Source organism: Canis lupus, chromosome 36 (assembly GCF_003254725.2).
Source record: "Canis lupus dingo isolate Sandy chromosome 36, ASM325472v2, whole genome shotgun sequence".
Classification (NCBI taxonomy): Eukaryota; Metazoa; Chordata; class Mammalia; order Carnivora; family Canidae; genus Canis; species Canis lupus.
In genome coordinates this window covers 25,770,745-25,782,955 of record NC_064278.1, presented here as the reverse complement: position 1 = coordinate 25,782,955, position 12,211 = coordinate 25,770,745, and the positions used below count along the sequence as shown (strand labels likewise).

Below are 12,211 nucleotides of genomic sequence, written 5' to 3'. Positions count from 1 at the left end.
AGCTCACCTCTTCTCATTTGTAAATCAGAAGGCACTTTCTATAAAATTTGGCAGACACGCTCTTTACATACTACGATGATTTTACTCCTTGGTGCATTCGGCGCCTAGATACACATGGTAACTTTGTGTTGGGAGACGGTCGGTCAAATCCTAGCGCCCATTGGAAAGGACCGGCTCTGGGGGCCCCTGGGTGGCTCCGTTGGTTGAGCCTCCGATTCTGATGTCTGCTCAGGTCCTGATCTCAGGTTCACGGGCTCAAGCCCCACAATCTCTGCTTGAGGTTCTCGCTCTTCCTCTCCCTCTGCCCCTCTCCCACCCCACTCACTGTCTCTGTCTCTCAAATAAACAAATAACCCTAAACACACACACACACAAATGAAGGACTGGCTTTAAATCTGGGAAATACCTTTCTCGGTTTCTTCAGCTGTTAAATGGGAATATTGCCTACGTCATAGTCTTTCTGTAAGAATTTTTAAAAGGTACGCTGTTAGGTACTGGCAGCAGTGTCTGACATACATACCTAATAAATTCAAGACATCACCATCGCTCTACTACCCCTGAATATCCCTACCTTGAACTTCAAGGTAACAGGCAAGGTTTCTTGCAGGGAGGATAAAACTACACCTGGGTTTTCAAACAAACAAGAAGAGAGATTGCTTTTAAGTGTATTTTTCTTAGCAGCTTGCGGATAGCGATCGCTGCTGTGGAGCTCATACTCAGGGTCTGTGCTTGTTTCAAAGAAAGCTCACCATGTGTTGGGTGCTTGGCAGATGACTCAGTTCTGATTCCTTTTATGTTCACTTTCTCTCATTTTTCTTCTCAAATGCACAAGCAGCACAGCATCACTTTCTCTCCCTCTCTCCTTTTCTTCCACCCCCCACCTTCACACACTCCCTTTCCTTCAACACACAGATACACACACACACACACACACACACACAGACACACAAGCATTCACACTAGTTTCATTTTATTTATCTTTTAATCCCCAAAGGATTCACGGAGCAGGCTGTGTGCAGCTGCCGTGTTTTCTTCTGGGTAAATTGGCGGTTACCTACTGTGTGGAGTTGCTAGGAGAAGGTGAATAAGCATGATTACAGCATCATTGATGTACATAGTCTCTCAACAGCAACCTGTGGAGCTCTGTGGTCTGTCTTCTGTATGGCTCTATGTGTTATCTCCTCATTGTTGTCATTAATATCTGTTGCATTTATTGCTGGAGCATGCTATATCTTTTCACTGTTGGTTCCAGATCAATTAAGAGACAAAAACCTTGGCATTTAAAACAGGCACTTTTTTCTCAGGGTGGTGCTGCTGACACTGGTTCCTACCATCTGCTTCCTTATTACATCCCGCCCTCCTTCCATTGGTAGAGAGGAATTCAGCTTCTTCTGATGCGCTAAAGTCATTCACGTTTCTCTTGTGCATAATAGATCTTGTAAACTGTAGGAATTCTGATGTGCTTCAGTGCACGGAGCAGTAACAGATGAGCTGCTTTTGGGGAGAGCTGGAGCGCTCAGTCGGTCAGTAGTACAGTAGCAGGCTCACATGTGCCGACTGTTCTGTGAGGTCAGAGGATCTGCTTATACTGCTGTCTGCTTGGGGGGGGGGGCAGGGGGGTGAGGAGCAGTGGATATGCCTGTCAAAGTCAATAGCAATTCTGCCAGAGGCTGCCCTTAGCTTTGTAAATCTGCAATATTTTGATAGATGAGAGATGCTACTGTCTAACTGTTTGAGATTTGTAGTGGACTGAGGAATGCTTGTTCTAGCTGCTGAGACTGACTGTAACTATATTGCCCTAGGAGTATCATCATGGGGTCAACTGCTACAGAAATTGAAGAATTGGAAAACACCACTTTTAAGTATCTCATAGGAGAACACACTGAAAAAATGTGGCAACGCCTGAAAGGAATGTGAGTAAGCTCTTTGCTTGGTTCTGTGTTTGATTTCCCCCCACCCCACCCAGAATTTGACTAGTAACATGACTATTTTTTCCTATTATCTGACTTGGTGGACCAGTGTTTCCTTTAGAAAGATTTTTCTCTTAGAAAATAACGTGTCAGTCTCAGATCAACTTGCTTGATTTATTATCTTTTTGGCACCTGTATGTTTAACATAAAGTAACTCCCTGAGAATTCACTTCACTGTAATAACACATGGCTTCTTCTGTACATTCTCTGTGTATTCTTTAGATACGTCATTTAGATATGCACAAAAGTAACTAGGAATGCTGCTTGCCAAGATACGTGCAAAAATAAAATTTCCTTCAGAAAAACGGAAAGGTTACTACTGGTACTTATTTCTCTGTGATTAGATTTTGAAAAAGCAAGGGCAGATTTAATGTGGTACTGAATATATATACTCCATTGTGCTTATTCTTTGTCTTAGTTGATATTTCTTTAAGAAAAAATGTGGTGAAACACTAGTGGGATTCCAAACTTATTGGAGAGTTTTGGCTTGAAATTAACCAATTCACTTCTTCTGAGAGTACAGAATAGCTCATGGTATAAAATAGACCTTACTAAGGTGGGTCAAGAGATGTGCTTATGTCAAACATGAACTGTAAGTACCTGAGTCAAACTTTAATTGCATTGCTATTCACTCTGCTATTGAAACAACATTTAAGTTTTTTCTTGTGTATGCTGCTAAGTTCTGTTTAGTTCTCCAGAACCCTGTGTTTATGTGCTTTATTTTAATTATGTCATAATTTAAAAATTGGCTTTAACATTTCAATGAAAAATGTGCAATATGAATATTTACAGGCCATTGCAATTGCTTAGCATATCTGCAGATCTGAAATGAAAATATATTTTCTTTTCTATAATAATAGCTGAAGGAATACTATACTAGGCAAAATAGAGATTTTCTAGGATTCCTATTTCTAATGATTCATTTACATATTATTATATAAAATGCAATATCTAAGTAAATTTAATGTTATTGTTTTGATATCTATGATTTTTTAAAAGAAAAATTATGTCAAACTTTGTTTAGAGGAAAATTCTTTTCTACTTTTCTCCATTTGAATGCATTTAATGATGTTTATATATTTAAATAGCGTTGTCTGTGTGTTTTCTTACACTTGAAGTAATACACAGCTTTACAGTAGGCTAGTATAAGAGCACACTAATAATGCAAACAGCATTTAACAGAGAATAACTTTTAAAAAAGGAAGCCATCTTACAGTATTTGAATGAATTAGAGAAATATGTTTTTAAGATCCATTGAAGATTTAAGATTATAGTTTTTTGATAAATTTGTTCTCTAGGGAAACGAATAATCCTGTAAAAGCAAATAACAGCTCACAAAATTAATTAGCATAGATGAAAATTAAACATTGGCAGTCATCAGATGATTTGTGTCCTAACCTAATTAGTAAGTGAACATCTGTACCGGAAAAATTTTAGATCATATTATAACCTATTTTAGAATTTCTTCCCTTTATCAGGACAGGATGTTTTTGCTTGTTGGTTTTGTTTGTATTTGTTTTATTTTTCTGTAGTTACTTAAATGTATGAATATATGTAGTTATTTAAATGTATGTATGTGTGTATGGTAGTGAATTTGTGCATAGGTCTTTAAGAAATTTGAAAAGTGACTTTGTGTTTACCTAACATTTTAGAGCAAAGTTACCTGGCTTTTTTATCAGTTGATCTCAAAGATCAATCTCATTTTATTTCAGTAGAGAGTGATAGAGTCATTCAACAGTAGACTTTTGTGATTTGATATTCCGTGTTGATTTAATGATAATCATACATGTATGTAGTAAGTAAATATGGTGTGTGTCTGCATAGAGCCACTGAATGACCATTTAGGGAAAAAAATACTGAAACTAGTTTTTTTTTTTAAAAAGAATCATGATTACCGAACTGATTGAAATGACTGATTGCCTTTGCATCAAAAAAAGAAGGAATTTGCATTTTGGTACTACTACTTTAACTTGTACTTTGACTTAAGACATTTCCAGTATCCTAGGTTTAGAATCGTCAAAACAAGAAGCTCTAAATCTAAAATCTGCATGACTAATGACAGCCAAATTGTTTAATTATGGTCTTTTGTGTAGTCTGCATTCATAGCGGTGATATGAGGGTCTCTTTATTCCATTGCTGGAATTGTCTTGCCTATTTAAAATGTAATATTGACTCAAACAGAAATTTTAGCTTATCAAAATCTCTACTGCTAGAATTTCACTATTTAAGTGGTGCCAAATAAAATTATGCTACTCACAAAAACTATCAAACAATTTTGCAATAGTTTTCTTGGTTTGTTAAAGAAGACTCAATGAAGACCTTTCGATATTTGGAAAGTAATTTTTTTTACTTTTACTGTATCTAACTTCACGAATACATTGATTTATTTCAACAGGACATTCTGTTTTTTGAGTAGGTTTATAATACATACACTTTTGAGGTTAGATAAAAATAGAGACAAGGATTAAAATAAATTAACGCTTATTCAACTATCTTTAAATATGGAAACATGAACTATTACAGGTAGATATTTTATTTTTTATTTATTTTTTTAGGTAGATATTTTATAAGGAATATCATATAACATAATATTATAAATCACTTTTTTGAGCGCACAGAAATAGTTATTAAATTTTGTAACACATGTGAAAACATCGGTAAGCTAAATTAAATTATCAGTTATTTTCTACCATTTTGTTGATTTTTTTCTTTGAGTTCCTTTTAAATCTCCTTCATATAATATTTAATTGAGACACCATGTTCAGTGATGTGCCAAGAAATCTCTTATTTCTTTGTGGAAACAAGGGTAAAATACTTTCCTCTTCTGATTCCTGATGTAGATTTGCATGATTATTCTATTAATTTTATTTTACAGTTATGGCTTTTTTCTTTGGCTTTCTTTGTCTATCCCTTCTTCCATCAGTCCATCTTCTCCCATTAACCTGTCTCTCAATATGACAATTTGGATTCTACACTGTGACTCATCATCCATGATGGGGGAAATGTTAGCAAGTGAGTATGACATCATGCCCTTCATAAATGACATTTTGAAAGAATCATATACTTGTTCATAAGGTATCCGTTGTTTAGGACCTGGAAAACACTTCCTATTTCTTCCGTCACCTCAACACCTGATGAAATTTCTGGTTCAGAAGTTTTCTGTGACTCTGGGACCTATACTACTTCCTACATACTGAGGAGATTTTTCTGACTCTAATCTTTGCTAGATCATTAAGTTTATCGGTTCCCATGAGGAAAGTTGATTTGAAGATTTTGTATGTGTTTTCGTGTATGCAGGATTTTTTCCCCAAATTTTAGAAATAATTCTCTTTTCTGTGTCATGGTACTGTTTTATTTATTTTTATTAAGATTTTTATTTATTTATTCATGAGAGACCCAGAGAGAGAGGCAGAGACACAGGTAGAGGGAGAAGCAGGCTCCTTGCAGGGAGCTCAATGTGGGTCTTGATCCCAGGACCCTGGGATCACAACCTGAGTGAGCCACCGTGGCTCCCCCTTTTTTCTTTTTTAAATGTAAAAATTGCTCCACAGCTGTGGATTAAAAAAATTAACATATTTTAAAACATCCGTGCTGCTCTTTCCAGTCAATACCCCTGTTCTAAGAGTTTGATCTAAGGGGTGACAGCATTTCCAGAAAAGTGTGGTCAAGTAGAAACTGCAGTGAACATGGCATTATAGCAAAAACTAAATCAGAGTGTTATCTTATTCAGTTGTTCAATAGAAGGGAGGAAAATTTAAGCTATAAACTATAGACAAAAATCTGAGATGTGGTACTTTATAGTAGTTACTTATTGCCAATTCTTTCAGTTTTTATTAATGTAGGACTAGAACCTATGAGAATTTTACAGTTAGATACTAACTTAATATATGAAAATTGATTTTTCACATACAGATGCTTACCTCCTTATCTCTTCATATCTAGACAAACTTCTAATGTCTGGATATGAAGACCTAGAATTGTGAATGCAACAGTTGAAAGACGTAAGCTCCTTTTTTTCTTTTTTCTCTGACTGGTGGTGAACATGATCATCAGTAATGGAAGAATAAAATATAGAGAAGCAGAAAGTGAAGGAGAAAGGAAGTTGTGTTTAATTACTGTATGACAAATTTAAAGTAACTGTTGCTAAAGAGGGTGGTGTGTTGAGCAGCTCTCAGATGGAGTTTCCCAAACCCTCATCACCAAGAAGATGTAGCAGAAATGCATATTTTGAACACAAATGGGCAAAAACCAGTAAAATGACAGGAGCTATTAGCACATATTCCCAAACTGACATTGTACTTTAGAAGGAAGCAGCATCACAGATTAGCAAATCTGATCCTTTTATTGTCCTGCCCTCTACCCTCCCTTCAAGGTTCAGTGTCCTGCACAGGGTGAGGATGTCCCTATACATTTGAAGCCTCCTCTCATGCTTCTCCCGCTTGTGGCCCCCTCTCAGTTAGGCACAAGATTGCCCCCAAAGAAATGCTGCTTACTGCCCATCTGCCTTTGCTCATTTTGTTCTCTCTTCCCAAGGGAACCACTCCTTCGTCCTCTCTCAGCCAGGACTGCTCGTGTTCCCTGTGATGCTTTTAGAGATATGTGGGGATGTTTCTGGTTATTGCAGTGCCTGAGGGTGTTTCTGTACTCAGTGGGCAGCAGGGTCCAGGCATGATAAATGTCCTCCAGAGCTTGGGAGATTCCTTTGTCAGGAAGAATTGTCCTACTCGAAATGCTAATAGGGGATTCACTATTAAGTAATGTTCAAAGATCTCATTAAATTTCACTTGCAAAGGAAATCCTTCTTGACCTTCCATATTAGGTTAGTTTCCTATATTTGGTTCATAAAGTAACCTGGACTTCCCTTTTCATAACAAAATCTACCTTCACTGCTGGGCCACAAGTTCCCGAGGGTAAGAATCATGTTCATTGCGTTTGTTTTTGGATCCCCAGCACCTAGCACAATACCTGGCACATAGAAGATCATGCAATAAATCTTTTTCAATCAGTCAATGAGTAAATAAAATTTAGTGGTTGTAACTTCAAAATTAGAGAATCAGTTAGGCTACCAAAGTAGCCAGGTTGGAGGAATGGAGATAGATGCACAGATAGAGTAGGAATGGAGAAGATGGAAAGAAGTAATATTTGCTTATCATCTACTGGTTGTCAGAACTTTCCAAATATAACATATCTGTATTCTTGTTTACTTTTCCAATGATTTAAAAAAGTAAGTATCCTAAGTTCATTAAATAGCTAGTATCTGGTGAAACTTGCATTTAAATACAGATCTACCTAGCTCTAAAGCTCTTTTTCTTTTTTAAATGATTTTATTCATTTATTAGAAAGAGAGAGGGAGCATGAGCAGGAGTGGGGTGGGGAGAGCAGAGGGAGAAGGAGAAGCAGATTCCTCATTGAGGGAGGAGCTTGATCCCAGGACCCTGAGATCAGGATCTGAGCTGAAGTCACATGTTAACTGACTGAGCCACCCAGGTGCCATCTAAAGCTCTTATTCATCTTATTTTAAAACAAAAAAAGAAAACATTCTCAGAATGGTTACCCAGAATGATCACAGAAAAGGATGAAGATCTTTAAAACTTAGTCAATGGGCGTTGTGGTGGGCAGACTAATTGCCCCCCAGACATGTCCATATCCTAATCCCTAGAATCTCTGATGACATTTACCCTACATGTCAAAGGGGAATTACGGTAGCAGATGGAATTAAGGTTGCTAATCAGCAGACTTTGAATTGTGAAGATCAGTCTGGATTTTCCAAGGGGACCCATTGTAGTCACAAGGGTTCTTAAAAGTGAAAGAGTGGGGCAGAAGAAGAGGTCACAGTGCCTGATGTGAGAAAGAAAGGCTCAATTTGTCTTTGTCAATGTTGAAGATGGAGGAAACAGGCTGGGAGGCAAGGTATGTGGGTCACCTCTAGAAGCTTGCAAAGGCAAGAAGCAGATACTTCTCTAAAGTCTCCAAAAAAAAAAATGCAGCGCTGCCAAAACCTTGATTTTAGCGCCATGGAACTTGCATCAAATTTTGGCCTACAGAACTAGCAATAATCCATTTATGTTGTTTCAAGCTACTAAGTTTGTGGTAGATTTGATGCAGCAGCACTAAGAAACTAATACATTCCTCCCATAACAGAATAACAGAGTGCTTAATCAACATGACTATTTTTATATTCTTACCCTTCCCCTCTCACCCCCCACTGCTCCCCAGCGCACGTTTTCTCGTTTTCTCGTACAGATAGGATGCCTAGGGGTGGAGCCAGTCTTGGCTGCTCCATGGAGAAGTAGAGTAGATACCCTTTATCTTTAGCCATAAAAAACCCACCGTCTTCCATCTAAACCTGGTTTACCTGCCTAGACCATCCAATTTTCTTACCAAGCTGTGATATTGAGAGCTTATAGTGGATTCATTTCAAATGCCAAGGAAGAATGTTAATGCTCTTTTTTTTTTTTTTTTGGAAATTGTTGATAAATCTCAGTCTTTATTCTCACATTGTTGAGTATATGATGGTTTTGATGGATTGATCAGAAAAATCAGTTTAAAAACTATCCTTTCATCATAAAACTAAAGAAAACCACTTCACAAAATCTGTTCTGGTATATAAATACAATCTTAAAGTAGGTCTTATTCCTTATATAATATTATGTTATGTTTGTAGAATACATATGGTTAAAATGAAGTACCCTATAATATTAGAGACCTGAACTCTGGAATCAGCCAGGTATTTTCTAATATCATCTGTCCTTTAGCTCTGTGGTCATGGAAGATCTATTAACTTTTCTAAACTTCACTTTCTTTATTTGTAAAATCCAATTATTTTATTCATCATTCATTCACTCATTTAGTAAATACTGTTGGTCATGTGCTATATAAGGCATAAATTTAGGCACGGGAACTCAAGTTTTAGCAGAGGAAACAAATATCAACAACAATAAAGAAATAAAGTTAATATAGAGCAAGAAGTGACCTGAAGAAAATGTACTGGGTGATGTGACCAAGAGCTACTTGGGAAGTATCCAAGAGTACTTCAGATAGGAATGACTTATTTCAGCTGAGGCAGACAAAAATTGATACCTACCTCATGAGATCTTGGGCACTCCAAGTTCAGGAGTAAACGAGGGATAGATTTAGGAGTCCAAGTTCAGGATTAAGTGTGGCATAGATTTAGAGTCCAGCTGATGAAGATCATTATGTCAGCTTTATTGCAGACTAAATTTCTGTTGGAGGATAAGATTTTGCAGCTAAATAAGCCAGAACACCCTTGAATTCAATTTTTCCACCCAAAAGGCAGACCTCCCCAGCAGGAGCAAAGTCTCACCTCCTAAATGTGCCTCGTGACCTCTAACAGATGAGACTACACTTTCTACAAGCAAAATATCCTTTCCTCACTCCCTGAAAAGGATATTTTACACCCCTAGGTGTAATTCTTTTTCCACATTCCCCAACCAAATGTTGCTCCTCCTCCTCTGTGAAAGAATATGAAAAGTGACAAAGGGCAGCCTGGAAGGCTTTTCCAGGCGAAAATCCTTCCACTTAAAAGGGAAGGATTAGTGCTGTTCATAATATGTTTTTAAAATCGTTTGTATTTCCTTGGTGTTGGTAGTGAAATCTCACAGAGGAAGACATAGACATGGCCAACATGCACATGAGAAAATGCTCTGCATCACTTGCCATCAGGGAAATACAAATCAAAACTACAATGAGATACCACCTCACACCAGTGAGAATGGGGAAAATTAACAAGGCAGGAAACAACAAATGTTGGAGAGGATGCGGAGAAAAGGGAACCCTCCTACACTGTTGGTGGGAATGTGAACTGGTGCAGCCACTCTGGAAAACTGTGTGGAGGTTCCTCAAACAGTTAAAAATATACCTGCCCTACGACCCAGCAATTGCACTGTTGGGGATTTACCCCAAAGATACAAATGCAATGAAACGCCGGGACACCTGCACCCCGATGTTTCTAGCAGCAATGGCCACGATAGCCAAACTGTGGAAGGAGCCTCGGTGTCCAACGAAAGATGAATGGATAAAGAAGATGTGGTTTATGTATACAATGGAATATTACTCAGCTATTAGAAATGACAAATACCCACCATTTGCTTCAACATGGATGGAACTGGAGGGTATTATGCTGAGTGAAGTAAGTCAGTCGGAGAAGGACAAACATTATATGTTCTCATTCATTTGGGGAATATAAATAATAGTGAAAGGGAAAACAAGGGAAGGGAGAAGAAATGTGTGGGAAATATCAGAAAGGGAGACAGAACGTAAAGACTGCTAACTCTGGGAAACGAACTAGGGGTGGTAGAAGGGGAGGAGGGCGGGGGGTGGGAGTGAATGGGTGACGGGCACTGGGTGTTATTCTGTATGTTAGTAAATTGAACACCAATAAAAAAAAAAAAAAAAAAAAAAAAAAAAAAAAAAAAGGGAAGGATTAGGATCAAAGAATCGCCATAGTGCCCAAATCAAGGTAGTGAAAATTAAATAAAATAATGTTTATAAGAAATACAGCATAGTATCTGGCATACAGTAATATCTTAAAAATACTGTAATTCTTAATATTTCTGTAATTTTATCTTTTCTTATGTTTATATCAACTCTATTTAACAAGCTATATGATCTTCTCCAAGTTGCTGATTTTTTGATATCTTAGGTTTTTTTTATCTGTAAAATGGAATGATATCATTACCTATCTCCTAGATACTAAGAAGATTAAATGAGTAAGTCTTGTAAACTTCTTAGAACAGTGTCCAGAATTCAAACAATTCTAGCCGTGATCATTATTATTGCTAATATTATATGCAAATGCAGAATTCTGTTTTTTTCAAGTAATTTTCTTATCAGAATCAGTGGAGAGAGTTGTCAAGATGAGAAAGGAAGCTCTGTTAGGTCAGTGGAAGTGCTCTCACCGAGATTCCCAGATTTTTATATCAAGGACTTACATTTCCTTGGGGCAGGAGTGATGGGCATGTAAATAAGGAGAGAGCTGAGGAAGAGAAGTGGGCTGACCTTGAATTTCACTGGTAAGAATTTCCTTGACGAATTTAGCACCCTTAATTCAGCATCTTGTGGTGGCCGTAGAGTGGATTTTAGGGCTCTGTAATCATGCGTAACCTAGGGCTAGTCTGATTTCTTGAGTCACTCTGACTTGAAAATCATTCTTTAGGTCTTTCCTTATCCCAGTCTAGGTCTGGTTCACAATGGAATTGACTTCCAAGTAATTACTGTCTTGTCCCGTAGTCCTTCCTTTTGCTGATTCATTTTAGAAAATACCAAATTACCATTATGTTATTAGATTTTGTCCCTTATTCTAACATATTTCAATCAGCTAATCAAATGTAAATATTTGAGCAAGTCTGATTCCCCTCTGAAAGGTCTGTGCTGTAAGCCCTTTGGATATGAAAGGAACTGTTCACTAACATCATTAAACAGATGATAATGTTAAAGGCTCATGAGAATCACAGTATTCCAAATATCTGGTCTGAGCTAGTATTAGGCATGAATAACCATCTATTGTTAAGGAAGGACATAAAAGTGGTAATAGGTCATGAGAGGCATATAAATGAAATGTTATATCCCTTCTGGTTTCTTCTTTTAAAGCTACACTTTCTTGAAATTGTTTAAAGAGATTGTATTTTATGAAATGTTTAAAAACACATTTTTATTAAATAGGCCCAGAAAATGCTGAATGCAGATAATTTCTGCTAGGTAAAATTTTGATGTTTATAGCTACTCAAACACACTTCTAATTAGTCCTGAAAAAAAATAGTAAAGTCCTAAGGACAGTGTCCAAAGGGCAAGGAAACAGAGGTCAACCTTAATTAAGCTCTGCATAAGAATAGAAGATCAAAGGATTCTTGGAATTTTGTACATGAATCAAGTACTTGATGACTTAGAAGAAAATAAAAACAGACTTCTTAGTAGAAAAGTAATAGTATGCTGACTCTTAAAAGTGGACTTTCTAAGACTTGTTTCAAAATAAACAGCATTTGGAGCAAGGTAGGAAAACACTGAACAACTTGTGCATCAATCCTATTTTTAGTTAGCTTAAACTTATAAATGAATCATAGTAGAAATCATATTTTATAATTTTTTGTGCTTTATAATTTCTAAAAGATTTTTGTTTTGATCTGTGTGGTTCAGCCCCATTATCCCATTTTTCTGAAAACTGAGCCTCAAAGACATTAACCGACTTGACCAATGTTTCCCAGGTAGTAAGTGGAAGGCCAGAT

At 37.0% G+C, this 12,211-nt stretch overlaps 1 protein-coding gene across 5 annotated transcripts in view; it reads left to right on the top strand.

The window, feature by feature from the left end:
• Positions 1-12,211, top strand: part of PDE1A (phosphodiesterase 1A) — a 336,045-nt gene that overhangs the window by 11,324 nt on the left and 312,510 nt on the right. The window contains exons 1-2 of one of the 5 annotated variants that reach the window (XM_025460404.3): positions 839-1,080; positions 1,803-1,913. In XM_025460404.3, coding sequence (XP_025316189.1) covers positions 1,813-1,913 — 101 coding nt within the window. In that variant the 5' untranslated portion in view covers positions 839-1,080; positions 1,803-1,812. Of the gene's footprint in view, positions 1-838; positions 1,081-1,375; positions 1,570-1,802; positions 1,914-12,211 lie in introns of those variants that run through there. The other 4 variants (XM_025460403.3, XM_025460405.3, XM_025460402.3 and 1 more) reach the window with 4 other exon arrangements.